The following is a 24,808-nucleotide window of genomic DNA, read 5'->3' as shown; positions in this document are numbered from 1 at the left end:
TAGTTGCAAGGACAGCTACTGAAGTTCATGAACTTTTATCAACAAATTGCCCCGTGCATTTCGTAGAAATGCTTAGCCAACTCCTTAACATGTCTAGTGCCACAAGCATCCCAGGCATATTTAAGACGATTTTTACGGGACTGTTAACACCCTTTCAAGCAATTTTGGGAATCGTTACTAATTTTGTCCACTCTGTTTTTGGCGGCATACCCTTATTTTTGGGACTTGTAGGAGGGATTTTGTTTTTGACCCTCCTGCTTCGTTATGGAAAGCCAAAACTCAGACATAGCTCCCATGGGAATGGAAGAGACAATCCTAGCAATGCGCTACCGGGACAGGATAACTAACGTCCTTGGATTGGCCAGGCTGAGAGATCTAAACATGACCTGGTTCCTTTCATTCAGACCTATATGGCAGAACTGTATCTTACCGGTACTTCGATGTATGCTATGCGGAGATGAGTGCGTGTTGGACATCTGTCTTTCACTTCCATCAGCAGTACCAATGGACGTCGATACTTTGCTCAGTCCAATAACGGCTCACGCATTGTGTTGTCCCCAGCGGCTACCAATCCTGATGACGGCATTCGTTGAGACTCCTGTGCTACGACTAGGTGGTAACAGTGGAGCAAGTGACAAAAGCAGCATCACCCAGGTACGACCTTCTGTGAGCATTGCTGATCCTGACTATGATGACAGCAATCATTCTCTCACCTGCCAAGTTACATCACTATCGAATTTGGTTGAACTGTCACCTGATTTTGTAGACCAATTCTTTGAGAGCCTGTCTGATACGATGTGCTCACCCGTACAGAAACAATAACTTTCAAGAAGCTTTCCGACACACAGCGTTCCCATGAACTCTGAATTCGGCCTTCAGTTTTGAACAACAAAAACTGCTAAAAGCGTTGGAACTCTATTTCCCCGTTCAAGCAATAATTCTTTTGAATTGGACAATTTTTTAATATTGACCCTTTTTGGCACAAACAATTCTTTGCTTAACGTAAAAACTATTCTTAGAGAACAGAAGCTTCAAACTTCTATTTCTAAAACACATCTAGAGACATAACAAACTTACATCAGCCTCTAGCACATGTTATTGCAATGCATTTATATGTGATGATTTATCTCGCCCTTCTTCTGTTTCAGAGATGCTTCATGTGTAATTCTTTTTGCATAATCGTTCATTGATTTCATATGCAATAATTTTTGAAAGATTTCTATGCTTCAAAAACGTACAGTACCTAAATTTCACGTATTACAAATACGCCTATTTCGAATGCATTTATGTATTTTGGGGTGGGCAATGTTACACATGCATCTAATTGCTTTAGTTTTAGTAATTTGATGGACATGAAAACGTGGAGTGGGTGTTGCGTGTTTATCTAGGTTCCTGATCGATACTGTGACCTTATGCCCCTATTCGGCTATAAATCCATTTATTTCTTATATTGGCATAACCATTCAAGTGCGATATTCAGAAAGTCATCTCTGGCCTCACACGAACAGAGCCACATTCCAGAATAGTTCTCTGCCACTTCCTTTGCAACCAATTAGTGCAATGACAGAGCAGAAGTCACTATCTGATATTCCTAGATTAACACTCCGAGTTCTTCAACAAGATAAAAACTCCGCAAACCTGGAAATCCCCGCTTGCTGTTTCTGATAGATACATCTGCCGTGTGGATTCCTCACCTTGTGAATATCCCCCTTGCGCCAGCAACATTCGGAAATTCTTTTTCGTAGCCTCGCGCCGACGTGGATAGGACGTCACAGAGACACGGCTCCGCACGCGACTCCGCTGACGTCACCGACGCCTACAATAGGCCCACACCGGCGTGATGACATCAGTTCCCTTTTTTCCGCGTCGTCGACGCTAACGGTTATCGGGAATCTCTGTAGCCTACTGGTACATTGTTGCCATTTTGTTGGTTAATTCTGCTTCTCTGTATCCTGTTTCTTCGAGGATGTCATCTAAGAAGACCGGCTTCAAGCCCTGCAGGGAGTGCGGTAAAATGATGTCCATTACCGACCCCCATGAAGACTGCATCTGGTGCTTAAGTTCCGACCATGATGTGGAGGATTGTTCTTCATGTCGGAAGATGAATCCGAAGGCCCTGAGGGAGAGAGAAGCCAAACTTCTGGTTGCGAAGGTGAAAGCAGGAAAGGAGAAGTCGTCGAGGTCTCGTTCTCGAAGGGCGAGGTCGAAGTCCAGGGCGAGGTCGAGGTCTGCTTCTCGGGAGAGGTCGTCTTCGAAGTCGGCCTCGGACCATGTTTCGAAGTCGAAGAAGAAGCACGAGAAGAGGAGACATGAGTCCCGACGTCGGTCTGGTAAGGAGTCGGGGTCGAGGTCACCGAAGAAGGTACGTTCGAAGGTGGTTACCCTCGAAGTCTCCGAGCATGAAGGTGAGGCCTCGCCTTCTGAGTCCCGTGGGCGATCTCCATCTCCGGCTCCGAAAGCTTCTCCAGTTCCGAGTCCGTCTCCGGCGCCGGCCCGTGAAGAGGAAGAGGCCCGAGAGGATGTGGATTCCGCGCCTGTCGAAGAGCCGAATCCGATCCCTCTTCAGGACCGGCCTGATGGTTTTCAGCCACCCTTTCCTGCTCCAGGCCAGGACCCTTCAGCGTTTCTTAACGCAATGTATGGTGTCTTCTCAAGGGCGTGGTACCCCTCTGGTGCACCTTCGGGTCCCACGGGTCCTTTGGCATTCAGCCTGGGAGTTCCTCACTCCTATCCTCCGGCTCCGTTTATGCCTTACATGCCGGCTCCGACGCCGCATTGGCAATTCCCGGCTCCGCCGAAGTCGTCGACGCTGATTCCGGCGTCGCCTGCTCCTGTTCATCCTCGAGGGCATTCTTCTGTGCCGTCGGATTCGATACCGGCGCCGGCCCCAAATTCGTCGAAGCCGCTGGTGGATCCGGCTGCGAGGCGTGTAAAGGAGAGGTCAAGAAGAGAGGCACAACGCCTTTTGGAGGAGCAGAGTTACATGGGCTCACAGTCTGATGTTGAAGAAGGTGAACTAGAGGAGAGCTGTTTTGAGGAACTGGCGGATTCTGGGACCCTTGATTTCTCTCCAGAGTGGGAGTTGCCCTCAGGCTCAGGTGCTCCCTCTAAGGATATCCAGCCTTACCATCTGGTTATGAGGAAGGCTGCTGAGCTTCTTCAATTGACTCTGCCTACAGTGGAGTTCAAGTCTAATCTCCTCACAGAAGTCTTGCATTCACCAAATTCTGTGGTTGAGCCTTTACTTCCATTCAATGATGCCTTGACTGATCCTATTATGGAAGTTTGGAAGAAACCTTTGTCGGCTCCTGCGGTATCAAAGAGTGTTGCAAGGAGGCACAGGGCCGCTCCTGAGGACCCGGCTTTTCTGTCTTCACATCCTTCGCTGGAGAGCCTGGTTATTCAGGCTGCCTGTTCAAAGAAGAGTCTTAGTGCCTTTCCGCAGGTTCCTTGTGAGAAGGAAGCAAAGAAACAGGACCAGGTGGCAAAAAAGACCTTTTCATCGGCTAGTATGGCCTTAAAGTCAACTAATGCCACATGCCTAATGGGAAGGTATGTGCATGCCCTGATGGACTCCTTGCGTATCCTGGCTCCTAAAATTCCTGACGCAGACCGAAAGGATTTTGAGGAGGTGATTAATGACACTCAGGCGGCAGCCCGCCAGGTAATTCAAAGTGGTCTGGACACTGCTGACTCTGTGGCTCGCATTATGGGCACCGCTGTTGCCACTAGGAGGTCAGCCTGGTTGAAGTCATCGGACTTTTCGGCTGATGTTCAGGCGACTCTGCTTGATCTTCCTTTTGATGGCTCAGGTCTCTTTGGGAAAAAGGCGGATGCGGCTCTTGAGAGATTCAAGGATTGCAGGGCAACAGCGAAGTCCTTGGGCCTCCAGATCAGGGGCTCTTCTTCCGGCAGAAGGTTCAGGGGCTTTGGTCGCTCCTTTCGGAATTTCCGTAAAGGCCAACAGCAGCAACAGCAGCAGCAGCAAAATTCAATGTACAGATCTTACAGGGGAAAACAAAGAGCGCGTCCTCGTGGACGTCAGCCCTCCTCTTCCTCCACCTCTTCCAACCCCCCTGCCGCAGAAAAGCAGCCCTAGATCCGCTATTCAGGATCATGTGGGTCCGGTTGGGGGTCAGCTTACCCATTTTCTACAGGATTGGGAATCGGTTACGACAGATCTTTTGGTTCTCAATCTTGTAGAAAATGGGTATGCCCTTCCCTTTCGGGAATTCCCCCCTGTTTACCCTCCTTGTCAAGGTTTTTACACCCAAGAACATCCGTCTCTTCTGCAGGAGGAGGTTCTAACTCTGTTACGAAAGGGTGCGATAGAGGTGGTCCCAGAGCAGGAAAGGGGTCAGGGATGCTACTCCCGGTATTTCCTGATCCCCAAAAAGGATGGCAGGCTTCGTCCTATCCTGGACCTCAGGATCTTGAATCTCTATCTGAAGCAGGAGAAATTCAAGATGCTCACCCTTGTTCAGGTTCTTCAAGCGTTGATGGAAGGAGACTGGATGGTGTCGCTCGACTTGCAGGATGCGTATTTCCATATACCCATCCTGAAGTCGCACAGGAAGTATCTCCGTTTCACGGTTGGGTCGCAGCACTACCAGTTTGCGGTCCTTCCGTTTGGTCTTACTACTGCGCCTCGAGTCTTCACCAAGGTGATGGCGGTGGTGGCAGCACATCTCAGGAGGTCGGGGATACCTGTGTTCCCGTATTTGGACGACTGGCTGATCAAAGCGGAGTCGTCAGAGAAGGTGCTCCATCATTTGCAGGAGACAACTCAGTTGTTGTTCAGGTTGGGTTTTTCGATAAATGTACCCAAGTCTCACCTGGTGCCCTCCCAGCGCAACCTGTTCATAGGTGCCGTACTGGACACTACTGTTTGTCGTGCATTCCCTCCTCCTCAAAGGATTCGCGACATTTAGGAAATGATTCCTTTATTTTACCCTGGAGCGGTCGTTCCAGTCCTGAAGGTCCTTCGCCTGCTCGGTCTGATGGCTTCATGCATTCTCCTGGTCAACCATGCACGCTGGCACATGAGGGCACTCCAGTGGTGCCTCCGCAGGCAGTGGTATCAGCACAACGGAGATCTCGGGGAGTCGGTGAAGATCTCCAGAGAAACTGCAGCGGATCTGTCTTGGTGGAGCGTGGAAGGCAACCTTTCGCAAGGGAAGCCTTTCCATCTACCTCCATCGGTGGCCACGGTGATAACGGATGCATCCACTCTAGGGTGGGGTGCTCATCTGGGGGATCTGGAGGTCAAGGGACTTTGGTCTCCAGAGGAAAGGTTGCTTCACATCAACCTTCTAGAGTTGCGGGCGATACGTTTGGCGCTCAAGGCCTTCCTTCCTTCCCTTCGCGGTCAGTCGGACAATACGACCGCGATGTGGTACATAAACAAGCAGGGAGGAGTGGGGTCGCACTGTCTCTGCAGAGAGGCTCTGCGTCTCTGGTCCTGGGTTCAGGTCCACCAGATTTGTCTGATGGCAAATCATCTGGCCGGGGTTCTGAACGTGCGTGCAGACAGTCTGTCGGCAGTTCTCTGCCGACCACGAGTGGAGGCTTCATCCGGAGGTGGTTCATCATGTCTTTCGGGCGTGGGGGACTCTTCGGGTGGACCTGTTTGCCACTCGCGAGAATGCTCTCTGCCCGTTATTCTGCAGTCTCCAGTATCCGATGCAAGGAGCCTTGGGGGACGCGTTTCAGTTGAGATGGGGAAATCAACTCCTTTACGCGTTTCCTCCCATACCCTTGATTCCTCGGGTTCTGAGAAATTCGCCAAGACCGGGCCCAAGTTATATTGGTCGTCCCGGATTGGCCAAGAAGGGTGTGGTATACAGCTCTACTCCACCTCTACCCTCACCCGCCGCTCCGTCTCCCTCTCAGGGCAGACCTCCTCTCTCAGATGGAGGGGCAGGTTCTACACCCCCACCTCCAGACATTGCACCTTCATGCCTGGAGATTGAACGGGGCAACCTGATTTCCTATTCTCTCGCACCTGATGTGGTGGATGTCATTTTGTCTGCCAGACGTGACTCCACTAAGACTGTCTATTCTTATAGATGGTCTAGGTTTGTTATTTGGTGTGGTGAGAATGATATTGATCCGTTGAGAGCCCATTTGTCAGATGTGCTCCGGTTTGCTCTTTCTTTGGCACAGCAGGGGCTGGCGGTTGCCACAGTTAAGGGCTATCTTTCGGCAGTGTCGGCTTTTATTTGTTTGCCTGATCAGCCCTCTCTTTTTAAGTCACCTGTTGTCTTGAGGTTTTTGAAGGGTCTTGTAAACAAGTTTCCTCCTACCCCTTTTGTTGTACCTCAGTGGGACTTGAATCTTGTTCTGACTTTTCTGATGGGCTTTCCCTTTGAGCCTCTTTGTAAATGTCCTATGAGGCTTTTAACCTTTAAGGCAGTTTTCCTAGTTGCAATTACCTTGGCAAGGAGGGTGAGTGAGCTTCAAGCTCTAAGTTCCAAGCCCCCGTTCCTGACCATACATGCTGATCGGATGGTTCTAAGGACCAGGGCTGCTTTTCTTCCTAAGGTGGTGACTCCTTTCCACCTTGGTCAATCCATTACCCTCCCTAACTTTTATCCTCCCCCACACCCTTCCAAGGAGGAGGAGAGGTTGCACCGTCTGGACCCTAAGAGGGCGGTGTCTTTTTATTTGGACAGAACTAAAGTCTGCCGCTTGGACGATCAACTCTTCATTGGCTTTGCTGGCTGCAAGAAGGGAAGAGCGGTCCATAAAAGAACTTTATCAAGATGGATCGTTCTGTGTATAAAGATCTGCTACTCCTTGGCCGGTAAGGAACCTCCAGAGGGTATTAGGGCTCATTCCACTAGAGCTAAGTCAACTACCTCTGCTTTGGCTAGAGGTGTTCCTGTGGAGGACATTTGTAGGGCGGCAACCTGGTCTTCCCTCCACACTTTCGCTAAGCATTACTGCTTGGATACCGAAGTCAGGAGGGACGGCCAATTTGCGCGCTCTGTCCTTCAGGATTTCCTGGTTTAGAAGAGTGGACACCCTCCTCCGGGAGTGGGGACTGCTGTGGGACTCTATTCACAAGGTGAGGAATCCACACGGCAGATGTATCTATCAGAAGAACAAGTCACTTACCTTCGGTAACGCTTTTTCCGGTATATACTATATCTGCCTGTGGATTCCTCACTGACCCACCCGCCTCCCCGTTGTCCACTCTTCTTTACCAGAGTTTTTGTATTGTAATGTATATTTATTTTGATGTCCAGGAAATGTTTCATTTGCTTTCTTGCATTTGTTTTGCACTGTGTGCTTTGCCTTGATTATTGTGTACTGTGTATACTTTGTATATATCTACTGTCATTGGTCCGTCCGTGTGCCTCGATGGCACGGAAAAAAGGCGGAACTGATGTCATCACGCCGGCGTGGGCCTATTGTAGGCGTCGGTGACGTCAGCGGAGTCGCGTGCGGAGCCGTGTCTCTGTGACGTCCTATCCACGTCGGCGCGAGGCTACGAAAAAGAATTTCCGAATGTTGCTGGCGCAAGGGGGATATTCACAAGGTGAGGAATCCACAGGCAGATATAGTATCTACCAGAAAAAGCGTTACCGAAGGTAAGTAACTTGTTCGTTTTGATTAGTAATGGAACTCTAATGAGCAACTGATAGCTATCACTTCCTAGTGACATCTTTAATTGACGTCTTATGTCCAACAAACTTGCGTCAAACCAGGCACCTGTCAGGTATAAATATTACCAACGTTGCCTTAAGCAATTGCCTGTTGCTAGCTGTCTGCTACTGCCCCCGCTGTTAGCTGAAGCTAGCACCCTGTTGCTGCAGCCTGCTGCCCATCGCCCGAAGCTGCTGATACCATTATCGCTGCTAAAGCGCGAACGATGGTGTGGTGTAACTAGGAGCTGAACAGCCGTCCCTCTGCGAAGACATCCAGCAGAAGCCAGCTGCCCGCGGACGCTGTCCCCCCTCCTTCTCCTCGACGCGCTGAAGAGAGACGCTGCCTTTCTCGTGCAGAGAAATCCAGCTCCAGCGTTTCTAGTCTGCCCTCGCGGGTGACTGGGATCCCGAGTTCCTCCTGAAGGAGATACCAGACCTCCATCATTCTATTCAGAGGTATGGTGTTGACTAAACCCTTGTTGAGAATTCTTGAAGCAAACCTTGGCAAAACCAACTTAACTTAAAGCTACTTACTTACTCCCCTTCCACGTGTTAGGCTTAGGTCAGGCACACTGGGGTAGGCTTTGTTAGAAGCACCAGTTGAGTATGTTAGCCTAATGTATATATGAATGTGTATATGTTTTATTACTTTTAAACCATTGTATGGCTAAGAAACCATATCAATGCTTTTACAGTATTATCTTGCAATACTTATCTTACTGTACGTACTTTTTATAATAACAAGTCTTGCAATTGTGGCAATACATTTCTCTTGTACGAGAAGAAAGACTGTTCAATAAATGTTAACCCTTTATTGACAAACGCCCGTCTCTCTATTCTCTACATATCATGAAAGTAAACTGCACTAACCTGACTGAGTGAAATACATGTCTATTGTTTCACACGACCCTAGAGATTGACTCTTGATCTGAGGAGCAAAGTTGTCATGTTGCACGGTTGTTGGAAAGCTGAATCCCTTCTTGTCTGTGCCAGGGAAGCTGATCACTTCCCATGCAGAGAAGAGAGTTTCCAGTGACCTCTGAGCTAGTTGGTAACACACCCAATTAAGTTTAGCATAGTCAGTGGAGGCCTGGAAGATCCGCACCTCTACGTCGATACTACTGTTTGTTATTCCAATGCGCAGGGCCTAGTGGGAAACTAGGAACTACACTACAAACCTTCTGGAGCATTGGGTGATCCGACTTGCACTAAAGGCATTCCTTCCCTCTGTTCGGGGGAGTGTAGTGCAGGTGTTCACGAACAACACCACCGCCATGTGATACTGCAAAAAACAGGGTGGGTGAGGTCGTGGTCCCTATGTCTGGAGGCTCTCCGGCACTGGACATGGCTGGAACGTCAAGGCATTACCTATATGTTCAACACCTGGCAGGTTCTCTGTACCCCAGGGCGGACGAACTCATCTGCAGGTGCATGATGGATCACGAATGTCGTCTGAACTCTGGCGCAAGGTATCTTTCAGCAGTGGGGAGAGCCTTGGTTAGATCTATTAACCTCCGAAAAGAACACGCAAGGTCATCAGTTCTGCGCGTTGGAATTTCCAAGGCAGCACTCGCTCATAGACACTTTTCACTGCAAGTGGAGCTGTGGTATGTTGTATGCCTTTCCGCCTATACCACTTCTGCCCAGAGTGTCAGAAGATCATGCGCAACCGGGCCCAAGTCATTCTTGTGGTCCCCGACTGGGCTCGAAGAGTGTGATGTCCCGAGCTACTCAGTATGAGCGTTGATACCCCGATCCGTCTGCCTTTTCGGGAGGAGCTTCTGTTGCTGCAAGGGACGGTCCTCCACCTAAACTTGTCCAGTCTCCACCTTCATGCTTGGGGATTGAGCGGCGGCAGTTGACACCTTTTGATTTTCCTTCCGAGGTCTGTGAAATCATTCTGGCTGCCAGGCGTCCTTCCACTAAGACAGTGTACGCCTGCAGGTGGAACATGTTTGTGGCAAGGTGCACAGCGAAGGCTGTGGATCCCCTTTCTGCCCCTCTTTCTGAGGTTCTTCAGTTCCTTCTCTTTGGCCCAGCAGGGCTTTGCATTGGGCACTATCAAAGCTTATCTTTCTGCCATCTCCGCCTTTCTGCGGCTTCCAGATCAGCCTTCTCTTTTTAAGTCCCGGTTGTTAACCGCTTTCTCAAAGGCATTACACACACGTTTCCTCCCGTGCCTTGCATAATGCCTCAATGGGACTTGAATATGTTCTTGACTTTTCTGATGTGCGCTCCCTTTGAGCCTCTTCATAACTGTCCTTTACGTTGTCTTACTCTAAAGACTGCTTTCCTCGTAGCCATCAACTCTGCCAGAAGGGTGAGTTGGCTCCAGGCTCTTTCTTCCAAACCTCTTTTCCTTTCTGTTAATCTGTACAAGGGGGTTTTAAGGACCCGTCCTTCTTACTTGCCAAAGGTTGTTGTGCCCTTCCACATCGGGCTGACCATCACTTTGCCCACCTTCTTTCCGCATCCTTCCAGGGAAGAGGAGAGGCTCCACCGTCTGGGCCCAAAACGTGCGCTCGCTTTCTATCTGCAGCGTACACAATAGTTCTAGGTGGATGATCATCTTTTGTTGGTTAGGTGGGCGCCAAAAAAGGTCTAGCTGTGCTCAAACGTACCATTTCCCAGTGGGTTGTTTTGTGCATTAAAGCATGTTACTCCTTGGCCTAGAAGGAGTCTCCTGTGGGGCTGCGTGCCCTGTCGACCAGGGCAACTGCAGCCACTACTGCCTTGGGATGCGACGTTCCCTTGCAGGACATTTGTAAGGCAGCTGCGTGTGCCTCGCTGCACACGTTTACAAAGCGGTACTGCCTTGACAGTCCGATCCGGAGAGAGGACTTCTTTGGCTGGTCTGTGACTTTTTGGTGTAATCATTCGCAAACCAACCACCGTGGTTGGTATTGCTGGGGTATCTATTCTAAGGTAAGGAATCTATCACTAACGTGTCTCTTTCAGATGCACAAGTTACTACTTGTATAACGATATATCTGTAGGAGACATTAGTTGGTGACAGATTCCTTACCGCCCCACCCATCCTCCCCGTTCTGCGAAATGATTACTAGGGTCAAAGTCATCCCATTTTAAAGCCCTAGTTTTTTGCACCAATGGTCCGGTTCTTGCATGGCTCTGCGTGTTAGCGCGGAAAGTCGTGTATAGAAGTGACGTCCGCACGCATGGTTGGCGCATAAGTAGTCTCTGTGACGTCATCTCGGCTCATATGACGCCAGCGACTGATGCAGAGCCGCACAACTCATCCTACTGACGCGCAGGGGTACTGCTAAGCAAACCTTTCCGGATCCAGTTTGACGCCTGGGGTTATTCTAAGGTAAGGAATCTATCACTAATGTCTCTGGCAGATATATGGTTACATCTGAAAGAAACATGTTAGTGTTAGATTCCTTACCTTAGAATATCCCCAGGCGTCAGTCTGGATCCGGAAACTTTTGCGTAGCAGTACCCCTGCGCGTCGGTAGGCGTCCGCAGGCGTCCCCTGCGGCTCCGCGTCCGTCGTCGGCGTCGTGCGCCGTGATGACGTCGCTGGAGTATATAGACGCCGCCTCCGCGCGCTGACGTCAGTTCTTCTTTTTTCCGCGCCAGTAAGCGCAGATCCGAAGAGCAGTATCCCGGTCTTTTGACCAAGTTAGTTAACTTTCTAATCTCTTTTTGGTGCCTGGTAGGATGCCCGGTTTCAAGAATTGTGACGGTTGTGACCGCACGATGTCGGTCACGGACCACCACCGACTCTGTCTCCGGTGCCTGGGCCCCGACCACGACGTGGACGCCTGCGTCGACTGCCGGGCTCTCACTAACAAGGCTAGACGGGAGCGGTCCCGCAAGCTGCTTGAGCTCCGGGTGTCGGCCCCGCGTCCGGAGCGGTCCCGGTCCGGCCGGAGGTCCAGGGAGCGTTCGAGGGAGCGGTCGCGGAGCCGCGCCGAGCGCTCCGGAAGTCGTCACCATTCGTCGGGCTCTTCAGGTAAGAAACACAAGAAGTCGGGGCGTCGTCATCGTACCCCCGACTCCCCCCGACGCTCGCGCGGCGGGGGGTTCGGGTGACCCCAACCCCGCGGCTCCGCGAGAGTCGCCTGCGCGGCCTGCCTCATACCCTCCGGTCCCTGGGCAAGGTGCGACGCCTGAGGAGACTGAGGCGTTCCTCATGGCCATGAGGGCGCTCAGTTCTCCGACGGGGCCTACGGCGCCTTCGGGCCCAGTGCTACCGTCTGAGGACCCTAGTGGTTCGGGTGTCTCTGGCTCGACGCCATCGGGTGCTTCGGCCCCGGTGCCGTCAACGGCTCCGACCCCGGCGCCGCAAGGGTCTTCAGGGTCGACGCCGGCTGGTCTGCCGACCGCTCCGGCGCCGATTCCATCGGGGTTATCCCCGCGCGGCGCCGGTTCTCCTGTGCCGGCTTCGGCCGGCGCCGGAGCTCCGGGCGGCGCCGTCCCCATACCCTCCCCGAATCCGGACGCGGAGTCGGACCGACGTCGCTCGACGCCGATGGGGCCTGTGAACCCCGAGGAGCCGGTCTACATCGTTGACTCCGAATATGGAGATGATGAAGAGTACGGGGAAGGTTGGGAGGGGTCTGAGGACCCTCTGTCACGTGAGTGCCAGTATGACGTGGACTGGACAGGTGAATTGGGGGATGCCAGTGGTCTGGACGACTCTCCTAACCCTGGTTTTGTCTCTCCTCCTTCCGTGGCGTCGGAGGAGGGAGCAGCTTATTCTGTGGTGCTGATGAGGGCTGCCAAGGCCCTACACCTTGAGCTCGCCGTCGCGGCCATGAGGCCTAACATCCTCACTGAGGTCTTCAAACCGCAGTCATGCCCACAGGAGCCACTGCTGCCATTTAACGAAGCCTTGTCAGACGTTCTGTTGGGCACGTGGTCCAGGCCCGCTTCAGGTTCGCCTGTTGATCGGAACGTGGCCAGACGCCACCGTCCTTGTCCGGACGACCCCAAGTTCCTGTCCACCCATCCCACCCCCGAGAGTCTGGTGATCCAGGCCTCAACCTCCCAGACCGCATTCCCGTCGGCCCCGCCTGACCGGGAATCTAAGAGGTATGACCAGTATGGCAAGAAGGTCTTCTCGTCCCTGAGTTTAAGACTGCGGTCTTGCAACACCGCTTGCCTCTTGGGCCGCTACACCCACTCTGTGTGGGATACGGTCGCGGAACTGCTGCCAGAATGCCCCAAGGAGGTGCGGGCAAAGCTCGGCAAGGCTGTGGCTGAGGGCCGAGACGCAGCAAAGTATTCCATACGGTGTGGTCTTGATACAACCGACTGGCTAGGCAGAGCGATGTCCACGACGGTGGCGATTCGTCGCCACGCCTGGCTGAGATCCGCCAACTTTTCGGTCGATGTCCAGAATGCCTTAATGGACATGCCGTTCGATGGCTGTCGCCTGTTTAGTGACAAGGCGGACCACGCGCTGGAACGCTTCAAGGACTCCAGGGTCACGGCCAAGTCCTTGGGTCTCTCGACCCAGCGCCAGCAAACGGGTTCGTTTCGCTCCTTTCGTGGCCAAGGAAGGGGCGTCCCCACACGTGCTGCCAGCCACGCGCCGCAACAATCTTTTCAACGCGGTGACGGCCGTGGAAACCGCCGCGGAGGCGGGCGGGGTCAGGCCACACCTCCCCCGCAGCATCTGCCTCCAAATCCTCCTAGTCCGTGCTTTCAGGCCCATATGACGCCAGTGGGTGGCAGGGTTCGCCATCACCACGCCCGCTGGCGCACTATCACATCGGACAGGTGGGTGCTGCAGCTCGTCCGAAGGGGCTACTCCCTCCCCTTCGAGACACCTCCTCCAGCCATGCCACCGCAGAACCACCGTGTGTCGGTGGACCACTTGACACTTCTGCAGGAGGAAGTTACGGCCCTCTTGGCCAAGGGGGCCATCGAGCGAGTTCCTGGGCCAGAAGTAGGGCGTGGTTGCTATTCCCACTACTTTCTGGTGCCCAAGAAGGACAAAGGGGGCGTACGTCCTATCTTGGATCTACGGAACGTCAACGGCTTCCTCCGGAAGGAGAAGTTCAAGATGTTGACATTAGCTCAGGTCTTGGCTGCTCTAGACCCGCAAGACTGGATGGTAGCGTTGGACTTGCAGGATGCGTATTTTCACATCCCCGTCCTGCCGGCCCACCGGCGTTACCTGCGGTTCACGGTAGGCCAGGAGCACTTTCAGTTTATCGTGCTCCCCTTCGGCCTTACCAGCGCCCCACGGGTGTTCACAAAGGTGATGGCGGTGGTCGCAGCCCATCTGCGCAGGTTAGGGGTTTCAGTCTTCCCCTACCTAGACGACTGGTTGTTGAAGGCGGGCTCGCCCCAGACAGTCGTCCACCACCTTCAGATGACGGCAGACCTCTTGCACGGCCTGGGGTTCTCCATCAATGTGCCGAAATCACACCCGTGTCCCTCTCAAAAGCTCCTTTTCATCGGAGCGGTTCTGGACTCGGCGCAGTTTTGGGTTTATCCTCCGGAACGGCGGGTCCGGGATATACAGGCTTTGATTCCCATCTTTCAGCCGCTATCCCGGGTTTCGGTCAGGTTGACGCTGCGGCTGCTGGGGCTGATGGCTTCCTGCATCCTTCTGGTGCATCACGCCCGGTGGCGGATGCGGGCTCTGCAGTGGGACCTGAAGTTTCAGTGGGCCCAGCATCAGGGCAACTTGTCCGACCACGTCTTGATCTCGGAGGGCACTGCGAGACAACTGCAGTGGTGGCTTACGGACCGCGATTGGGTCAGAGGCAGATCCCTCTCCCTTCCCCAACCGGAGCACGTTGTCGTGACGGACGCGTCCCTCCAGGGCTGGGGTGGCCACTTGGGAGAGGCAGAGATCAGAGGCATCTGGTATCCGGCGGAGTCCCGGCTCCATATCAACCTGTTGGAGCTACGGGCGATTCGTCTAGCACTGAAGGCATTCCTCCCCTTTGTCAGCGGGAGTGTAGTGCAGGTGTTCACAGACAACACCACCGCCATGTGGTACTGCAACAAACAGGGCGGGGTGGGGTCGTGGACCCTTTGCCAGGAGGCTCTGCGCCTCTGGCAGTGGCTGGAACGTCAGGGCGTGACTCTGACGGTTCAACACCTGGCAGGTTCTCTGAACGCCAGGGCGGACGAACTCAGCCGTCGGTGCTCGATGGATCACGAATGGCGTCTGAACTCGGACGTGGCGCAAGGCCTCTTTCAGCAATGGGGAGAGCCTTGGTTAGATCTATTCGCCACCGAAGAGAACGCGCAATGTCATCAGTTCTGCGCGTTGGAATTTCCAAGACGGCACTCGCACGCGACGCCTTTCGGCGCGAGTGGAGTTGCGGTCTGTTATACGCCTTTCCGCCTATAGCACTTCTGCCCAGAGTGCTGAAGAAGATCAGGCGCGACCGGGCCCAAGTTATCCTTGTGGCTCCGGACTGGGCTCGAAGGTACTGGTATCCCGAGCTACTCAGCATGTCAGTCGGTCCCCCGATCCGCCTGCCCCTTCAGGAGGACCTTCTGTCGCAGCAGCAGGGGACGGTCCTCCACTCGAACCTGTCCAGTCTCCACCTCCATGCTTGGAGATTGAGCGGCGGCAGTTGAGGCCATTTGACTTGCCTCCTGAAGTCTGTGATGTAATTTTGGCAGCCAGGCGTCCCTCCACAAAGTCGGTATACGCCTGTCGGTGGAACAGATTTGTGGCATGGTGCACAGCAAAGGCTGTGGATCCTCTTTCTGCCCCTCTTTCCGAGGTTCTGCTGTTTCTTCTCTCTCTTGCCCAGCAGGGCTCTGCTCTGGGCACTATCAAGGGCTACCTTTCGGCCTTTCTACGGCTTCCTGATCAGCCTTCTTTGTTCAAGTTCCCGATTGTAACGAGGTTCTTGAAGGGCATCACACACCTGTATCCACCTGTTCCGTTTGTGATGCCTCAGTGGGACTTGAACCTGGTTCTAACCTTTTTGATGTGTGCTCCCTTTGAGCCCCTTCATTCTTGTCCTCTCCGTCTCCTGACTTTAAAGACGGCTTTCCTGGTTGCCATCACCTCTGCCAGGAGAGTGAGTGAGCTCCAGGCTCTTTCTGTCCAACCTCCTTTCCTGTCCATTCATCCTGACAAGGTGGTTCTGAGGACTAGACCTTCTTTCCTGCCCAAAGTAGTTTCTGCTTTTCACATCGGGCAGTCCATCACCCTCCCCTCCTTCTTCCCGCCTCCGCATCCTTCAAAGGATGAAGAGCGGCTCCATCGTCTGGACCCAAAACGTGCGCTTTCATTTTATGTGGATCGCACATGCCTGTTCCGGGTGGATGACCAACTGTTTGTTGGCTACGTGGGTGCGAAGAAGGGACGGGCGGTACATAAACGGACCATCTCTCGGTGGGTCGTTCTGTGCATCAAAGCGTGCTACTCTTTGGCTCAGAAGGAGCCTCCTGTTGGGCTGAGGGCCCATTCCACTCGGGCCACGGCGGCTACTACTGCCCTGGGCCGGGGAGTCCCCTTGCAGGACATTTGCCAGGCGGCTACGTGTGCCTCGCTGCACACCTTTACTGCCTGGACGGTCAAGTCCGGAGAGATGGCTTCTTTGGCCGTTCTGTCCTCCAGGACTTTCTGGTGTAGGAATGTATTGGTTCGCAGACCCAGCACCGGGGTTGGTATTGCTGGGGTATCTATTCTAAGGTAAGGAATCTAACACTAACGTGTTTCTTTCAGATGAACAAGTTACTTACCTTCGGTAACGATATATCTGTAAGAAACATTAGTTAGTGTTAGATTCCTTACCGAACCCACCCATCCTCCCCGTTCTGCGAACTGATAACTAGGGTTAAGGACATCCCTTTCAGGGCCCTAGTTTCAATTGGCACCAGTGTTGGTTCTCACATGGCTCTGCGTGTTCTGGCGCGGAAAAGCTGTGTACAAAGAACTGACGTCAGCGCGTGGAGGCGGCGTCTATATACTCCAGCGACGTCATCACGACGCCTACCGACGCGCAGCGGTACTGCTACGCAAAAGTTTCCGGATCCAGACTGACGCCTGGGGATATTCTAAGGTAAGGAATCTAACACTAACTAATGTTTCTTACAGATATATCGTTACCGAAGGTTAGTAACTTGTTCACCAGTAGTAACTTGTACAGTATGTCCTATCCAGGTACGGGACAAAACTGTGTTAATTGGTGAATATCAAGGATCAATTATGCCTTGATATTGTAACTGTGTTAAATTGCTTTTATTTTGCGCTTAGCTACTAGTTTTATTGGGTACTGAGCCTGAATTTGAAGCTCACTCATTAAGAGATATTAAGAGATATTGAGTCTTTAGTACACTGCTTGATTTCTTTATAACGTTGGAGCAATCTTCAGCGCTCTCTCTGGCATACATATTTCCCTTGTCTCCTTAAGTACTTTTGAGAATAAACCACTTTAATCGCCTCCTCTCCTTGGGGTGCTTCCCTAATGATGTACAGTCCTCTTCTGCTAAGCAACCGATAAATGCGACCAGAAGACTGCTTTCATTATGTGTAAATTGTCACCTATTTGTATTTTTACATTATTGACTCTAATCAGGAGAGTTTAAATGTCTTTCCCTGATTTCAACCTGTATCTATTCTTTAGAGGCACTACCAGAAACTCTTGTAGAGTCTAATGCAGAACTATGATTACAATTAAGTAACTTTTTCTTCTGGATGTAGTACTTAGATGTTACCAAAATGATAACCCAAAACAAATGTCACTGCTCGGCTAGATGAGTCTGCAAGTGAAGATCTATAGTTAGAACTGTGCTAGCACCCCTAGTGTTTGCAATGGTATGCTTATTGGTAAATAGTCAAACAAGGGTTTGTGGGTCTATGCTGCTACTCTAGCACCTCATCTCCGAAGCCACTGGCCCTTTTGTTGCTGCTACTGTTGCCTCGCTTGGTGCCCAGTGCAGAGTTGTTTTCCTGTGTGTAGGTGTCTTGCTCCTGGAAATTCAGAAGTATCTCACACTTCACCTAGGAGTGTGATGCAATCACTCTAAGAAAATATTTTGGGATTTAGCCCTTATTTCCTGCTTTCAGTCCAAGATGACTGCAGCTCTAATGCCATTGACTAATTTTGTTGTGTTGGTCTCTTATTAAGTTGTACAATGGTATAGGCAAAGGAAATTGAACAAATAGTAATTTGTCAAGGCTGTCTCAAAGGGTCTGTAAATTGGGTGTATTAATAGGTTGAAGAGTATTTCCTGACTTTTTCGGATGTTTATTCATACTACATTGTATGTGGAAATTACAGAAAGGATAAACGAGTAGCTCTCCCAATGTATCTAGTGCCTATTTAATTAACACTTTCATTTTGGCTCTTTTCTCTTGCAGAACAGATGTTCATGTTACCTGCCCTTAAATAGGTTTCAAAATGGTGTCTAAACTAGGTTATATGGGTATTACTGAAAGGATAAATGACACCATTTAAGTTTTTAGAGATTGTTGCTAGTCTTTTTACTAAACAAAAGCCTGAAAAACTAAGTTATATCTGTATTTTGCAGGTTGCTAAGACAGTTGCACAAAGACTCAATACAGATCCAATGTTACTTCAGTTTTTCAAATCCCAAGGGTAAGTACTTCAAATGTTAGACTCCTTTCATGACATTTGATGTGTACTGTTTTAGTATAGAGGTTGATTAAAGCTCAACTTGGATAAATTGTTTTGACTATCTGAGAATGTTTTTTACTTTTGTTGACACAACGGCAAATAAATGCATAACCTTAAACTTCAATATGAGGACAGCCTAAGGGTTTAAATTTGTATTCATACTAGCTAAAGTAAGCAGCTGTGCCATAGGCAAATGCTCATTCAGTCAGCTGTTTACTGTTAGCTGATTAATGGTAGAAAAAAAGCATGTGCTGCTTAGAATGTCTCCAGTCTCTCAATTTAAGGTTTCATTTACAGCTTGACTCGACCCTAGAATTGACCTAGCTGCTCTTGTGTCATGAGCAGGTCAGGGTGCCTGTGTCTGAACTGTGTGTGTATGAAATCAAGCACATTATCATCCTTCCTACTCGTCAACTTGAGCCTGTCTCTGAACCAGGAGATTTTTCTTAATACTTGTTTGAGAAAGATTGATCGTTTAGCTCCTTCCCCCCCTGGTTTCTCACACATTTAGTTCTCCAGTATTAGGGGTGTCTTTCATAGATTCACATGCTTGAATATTCCCCGTCGTCTAAGTGGGAGTCCCACGGTACATAATATAGCAGTAATATATGCATATATAAGTAAAATTATTATAATTATAAAAATACATATATATAAAATACAGTAAACTCAAAAGTACCATAGAACTGAATAGGCCCATAGAAAGCCTAAGAGAGAAAACTCCACTTGGTAACATATCAGTGTCATTATGTTTTGGTCCAAATTCCAGCCAATCAGGCTGTAGTTCCCTCTAGAACCTTCTCCTCAGAAGCCCAAGACCTCAGATTTTCGACCGCACGTCGTGTGAAGGGAGTCTCCCTGAGCTCTGCTCAGTTTTTTCTTCAACACTAGCTGTTATTTCTTCATAATGTCTTATAATAAGAAATCTTTGTTTAAAGCTTGCCCTTCCTGTGGTAAACTGCGCCTTTTTCATGAGGATCCTCACAGTAAATGTATTTACTGTCTCTACCCAGACCACGAGGTGAAGAACTGTAATTACTGTCGCACTTTTCCCCCTAAGACTCTGAGGGATAGAGAGGCCCGTCTCCTTCTGTGGCTACAGAAGTTGAAGACTTCAGAGTCTGTGGTTTCTGATGCTGAAAGTTTTACTTCTGGTGTTTCCAGTTACTCTCAGAAGCGTGGGTGAGAAATAGAGGTTCCATCTCCTTTTCTTAAGAAGAGTATGTACGAAGGTGGATATCTGACTATGGTTGCCCCCAACTTTTTTGCCAGGTGTTTTGCTGGTTTTCCGACTTAGTTGACCTGGGACCCTGCTATTCAGGGCCCCAGGCCTACTGCTCTCTGTAAAATGGATTCCATGTACCTTAGGTACATATCTAATTGGATACTGAGTCACCTTAACAGTCCCTGTACAGTATACTATAGGTACCCAGGGCCTGCAGCATGTATTATGCCACCCCTGGCTGGCCATCCAAATCTGACACAACTGGGCTGCACGACAGCTGGGGCAAGGTGGTGTAATCACCCTTTGCTTTAGATATAGTATTCCTATAGCTAACCCTAAAATGGACACATGAATTCCTATCAGTCACTCCTATGGCCGGCCTTATCAATCCTGAAGGCAGAGTGCTTAACCCCCCGCCAATTCTGGCGACGGGGTTAGCATTCCACTCTTCTAGAGGGACACGACATGTATGTAACTGTGAACCCCGGTTAAAGTTAACTCGAGCCTCAGCGTCACAAAATGGATGCTGCCACCACAGACACAAGTCTGACCTCCTGCTGCTGGGAGTCCTTCCAGCGAGGAGAGCTTGGACAAAGGGTTTCCTGTCAGGGGCGGTGCTAGCACCATCCCAGACAGGGTTTTGTGTATCCTAGGTAGGCAGGGCTGAATAGGAAGGTGACTGAGAGTGGCACCCCGGTGCTCACTGTGCATCTGCCAGTTTGAACCAGTTCCAGGGGCACACCAGACCCTGAGCTGGGGAAAGTCCGGCATGGGAGAGGGGTGTAACCACCCCCCTTCCTGGTCCCACCCATGGGCAGGACCTAGTCCCGTACCAGCCCCTTTCTTTAGTATAAAGGTCCGGCTTAACACGCCCTCTAGAGTTTAGCCTAACGACTGCTCTTGTCCATGCTACTAGGATAGCTGGTCTATAAGGTTGACTGACAACCAATCATCAATAAGGGTCATTTGGTATGATACACAGTGATCACTAGAATAGTGAGCACTATATATCAGGCCAACTTCTCACAGAGTAGACTGTTGGAGTACTCCAAGATTGTTTCCCCACAGGATTTGCTTCAGGGCACGTCTACGAGACCTGGTTCTCTGACGTCTGCGCCCAAAGCCTTGCCTTCCTCTCAGAAATCTGGCATTGGCTAGTCGACGGGCTCGTCGACGCGCCCGTCGACATCTTCAGCGACGACGAAGTCTGTCACATCTATGACGACATGTTCTATGTCTTCTTCTGCGTCGACGACGACCACCTCGTCGACGACAGCTCAATCTACAAGACCCATTACGTCTATTGTTAAAATCTCGTCGACGGCTTCCGTGGCACCTCTGACCTCTACCCACATCGTCAGCTCAGCTGAGATCCGTGGGTGTGACGAGACCTCGAGGGACCGGCCATCTTCAGAACTGCACGACGCTTATCCAGCACGACCGCCGAGGGATCCCCGAGTGAGTGCTTTGAGGTGTGAGAAGCCCTAACCCTGAGCAGCTCCAGCACCGAAGTCCAGCCCCCCAGCATCCATGAAGTCTGCGTGGGGCCCTTCTGCTCTTTGCTGCTCACCGCGTTGTCCGGCTACTTGCCTGCTGGCTTGTAGCCCTCTTGACGACAACACCGCTGGTCTGGTTGCTCCAGACTGGCCCTTGCTCCCCTCCAACAGAGGAGCACCCCGGACCCTCCTGGTCCACTCCAGACGCCATTTTAAGTCCACCGCGTGGGCTTGCATTTGCCAAGACTTGTTGCCCCAATCCTGGGTCCAGCAACGTCGACAGCAGATACCATCGTGGGACAGCTCGCACCTCCATCCTGGTCGCCGACAACGCCTCCTGGTCCGTGAGACTGCAGAGCCCAGCGTCGCCCACTCACCTGGTCGAGGTGACTTCGTCCGGTGCCATCCTGGTGCCCACCTAATCACTGGCTAGTGATTCAGAACTTGGTCCCCTCTGCTTACAGGTGTCTTCCATCTTAGATCCAGGCTTGGATCACTTCGAACTTCATCACTGGTCGCCTGCCAGCAACTTCTTCTTTAAGGCTCCATAGACTGCAACGAGGATTCCCGACGTCTTTCCAGACCTATGCAGCCGCAGCCCCTGGGCTAGGTAACCTGAGCATTTCGGTGCTCCAGCATAGCTTAACTATCCAAAAGTCCAGATCCTTTTTCGTTTTCAGCTCTACTTAGTCGGATTCGTCCGATAACACTAACTTTACGAAATCTAGCAACCATAGACTTTGTCCCGCATCCCGCGTGAGAGTGCACACTCAACACCCGATCTCCCTAGGCCTCCTGCTAGTAATCTGAAGGTTCAGTAGTCCAGTCCTAGCGATCCTAAAGCCTATTAGAGTAGTACTTACCTGCTAGTAATTTCGCATTCCACTTTTAGAGTATATGGTTTTTCGTGCCCCTCGGACATTTGTATAAATTGTGCGACTTTCAGTATTTCTCTAAGAGCTTTGTATTGTGCTTAGCGCCCTGTCCTCATAAAGAGTCCAGGGCTGTTGTGTTCTAAATAAATATACTTTATTTTCGTAACAACTTGTGTGGTGTCCTTTCACTTGGTGTTCAAGGGGTATATGTGATGGTATAACAGCTGGCTTAACACGCCCTCTAGAGTTTAGCCTAAAGACTGCTCTTGTCCATGCTACTAGGATAGCTGGTCTAACGGTTGACTTACAACCAATCATCAATAAGGGTCGTTTGGAATGATACACAGTGATCACTAGAATAGTGAGCACTACATATCAGGCCAACTTCTCACAGGAGCCATGATGTTTTTTTAAAAATCTTTCAAAACAAGCACATTAGTGCAGTGGCATCATACATCATAATAGCATTGGGATAATGCAGCTCATGGCACAGCATTTTGTTATACATTAACAGCATATGGCTGTTATTTCAGGCTATTACTTGGAGAGTTTCAGTCTGTTAGCAATAATGGCATTGGTGAGACATTGTGGTACACAAGGTAACTAAATATTTTCTGAACATGATGCATCACTTATTTGAACTGTGTAAGTAGGATGCAACAAAACGAGGACAAAGTAATCAAATCGGAGTTAGGGTGAAAGAGCGACCCTTGACCCTTCTAGGCAGGTCGCTCCCCATGCCGCACAGCACCACCTGTGTGCTATTCCCCAGCCATGCTGCTGACTAAGTTTGCGGCCCTCCTCCACCCTCAGGCTGCCACCTTGCGCCTCATCCATGGTGGCCAGTGGTAGTTCAAAGGTTTGCTCTTGCTCCCTGTATCTTGCTTCATTGTTCTCTTATTTTTCAATTCCTCCCCCTTCTCTTGCCATTGCTGTGCCCTTTTACCTTTTGTGCCCTTCCTTCATGTCCCCCGTAACTCGCTGATCTGTGCATTGTATTATTTTTTTTATTCCTCCCCTCGCCTTTCGTGCCCTCTTGCATCTTTTTCCCCGTAATTTGCTGATCTGTGCATTCTGAATATTAATCCTCTTCCCTCTCGTGCCATATTTGTGCCTTTGCCTGTTTTTCTTTCCCCTTTTGCCTTCTGTACCCCTTGCCGTTCCTCACTTCCGCTTCCCGCTGTCCCGTTTTCCAGCCGCTGCACACCCTGCGGCCCGCCCCCTGCTCTCCCATTCGCCCGCTCCCACCTCCAAGCTGCTCCTCCCTCCTCCCTCCCCTTCTTATGGCGTCCGCGCCTGGACTGCACCCATTGCCAAAACCCCTGGCCCCCGTGAATGCCACAACGCCAGTCTCCACTACAATGCCAGCACCCTCCACGCATTCCACACTGGACGATCACGCGCCTGCTGCCTGGCTGCCCCAAAGTGCACCCAAGGACCCTTCTCCTGCCGGAACTGCAGCTTCACCAGCATCCGACCTGCCAACCCACCGACCAGCATGGAACCCAACTACCTCATATGCATCCTTCTCAATGCCCGCTCCGCCCGCGCACACGCTGTAGAACTCTGGGACCTTCTTGGCTCAACCTCCCCTGACGTCTGCTTCCTGACGGAGACCTGGCTGAACCCCTCCTCGGCACCAAACATCGCCATAGCAATCCCGAACAGCTACAAGATCACCCACAGGGACTGCACCAACGGAGTAGGAGGAGGAATCGCCAACGTCCACAGGAACACTGAGTCTCCACCAACGCAGACAACACCCTCAGCACCGCCTATCACCTAAACTTCCAGATCCACACCGATCCCAACAACCACCTCCAAGGAACCCTCGTCTACAGACCCCCCGGAACGCGATCACAGTACCGAGAATCCATCGCCGACTTAGTCAGCACACAAGTCTTCGCCTCCACACACTACATCCTTCTGGGGACCTGAACTTTCACCTCGAGAACCACAACCGCAACTCCACCACCCTGATCAACAACCTAGCTAACCTCTGACTCAGACAACTCATCACAAATCCCATCCACTTCGCTGGCCACACGCTTGACCCCATCTTCTCTGCAAGCTCCCACGTCTCCTTCAGCCACACCACCGAACTCCACTGGACCGACCATCGCTGCATCCACTTAACCTTCCAGAAACCCACCATGCACAACCGCACTCAACAGATCCCCTGCCGGAGCAAAGTCACTGAAGACCAGCTAACCACCACCCTCGCCCGGAGCCCACACGACCGACCCTGACTCCGCCGCCTGCAACCTCAGACAATGGATAGACGACTGCGCCAAAACACACTTGCCCTGATCAAGAAACCCTCTGAAAGACACACCAGCAAGAAAGCCAGCTGGTTCACTGAAGGCCTCCAAGCAAACCTGCCAAAAGCTAAAAAAGAAATGTCACTGTGAACAGACACTAGACAGCTACGCAGCCCACAAAAACGCCCCCCGCAGACACCATCGCCTCGTCGGATCCGCTATAAGGGCCTCCTTCAAAGACCCCCTAGACAACAGCGCACACAACAGCAAAGTTCTCTTCAACATCGTGAAGTAACTCTCCAACCCCAGCTCAACACCAAAGACATCCCATCTTCGCAAGACCTGTGCGATTCCTTTGCCACCTTCATCCATCGCAAGATCGCAGTCATTCACGATAGCTTCAACGCCCCGACTATCCTGACATCCACGGAGACCTTCGTCCCCACGGCCACCATCCGCACCGACCCCCTTCTCTCCTGGACCAACATAAACGACACTATCAAAATCATTGACACCATCCACTCCGGATCTCCGTCAGACCCATGCTCACACCACATCTTCAACAAAGCCAGCACCTCCATTGCACCCCATCTCCGGAAAGCCATCATCTCCTTTGAGACAGCAACCTTCCCGGAGAGCTGGAAGCATGCTGAGATCAAAGCCTTACTCAAAAAACCCAAGGCTGACCCCAAGGAACTAAAGAACTTCCG

The 24,808-nt window shown here is 51.2% G+C and overlaps 1 protein-coding gene across 2 annotated transcripts in view; it reads left to right on the top strand.

The window, feature by feature from the left end:
* Positions 1-24,808, top strand: part of USP7 (ubiquitin specific peptidase 7) — a 1,528,604-nt gene that overhangs the window by 1,283,518 nt on the left and 220,278 nt on the right. For both annotated transcript variants that reach the window (XM_086941365.1, XM_086941366.1), the window contains exon 23: positions 18,135-18,202. In XM_086941365.1, coding sequence (XP_086797491.1) covers positions 18,135-18,202 — 68 coding nt within the window. The remainder of the gene's footprint in view (positions 1-18,134; positions 18,203-24,808) is intronic.

This window comes from Lissotriton vulgaris, chromosome 10 (assembly GCF_964263255.1).
Source record: "Lissotriton vulgaris chromosome 10, aLisVul1.2, whole genome shotgun sequence".
Lineage (NCBI taxonomy): Eukaryota > Metazoa > Chordata > Amphibia > Caudata > Salamandridae > Lissotriton > Lissotriton vulgaris.
This window is presented reverse-complemented; position numbering and strand designations above follow the sequence as displayed.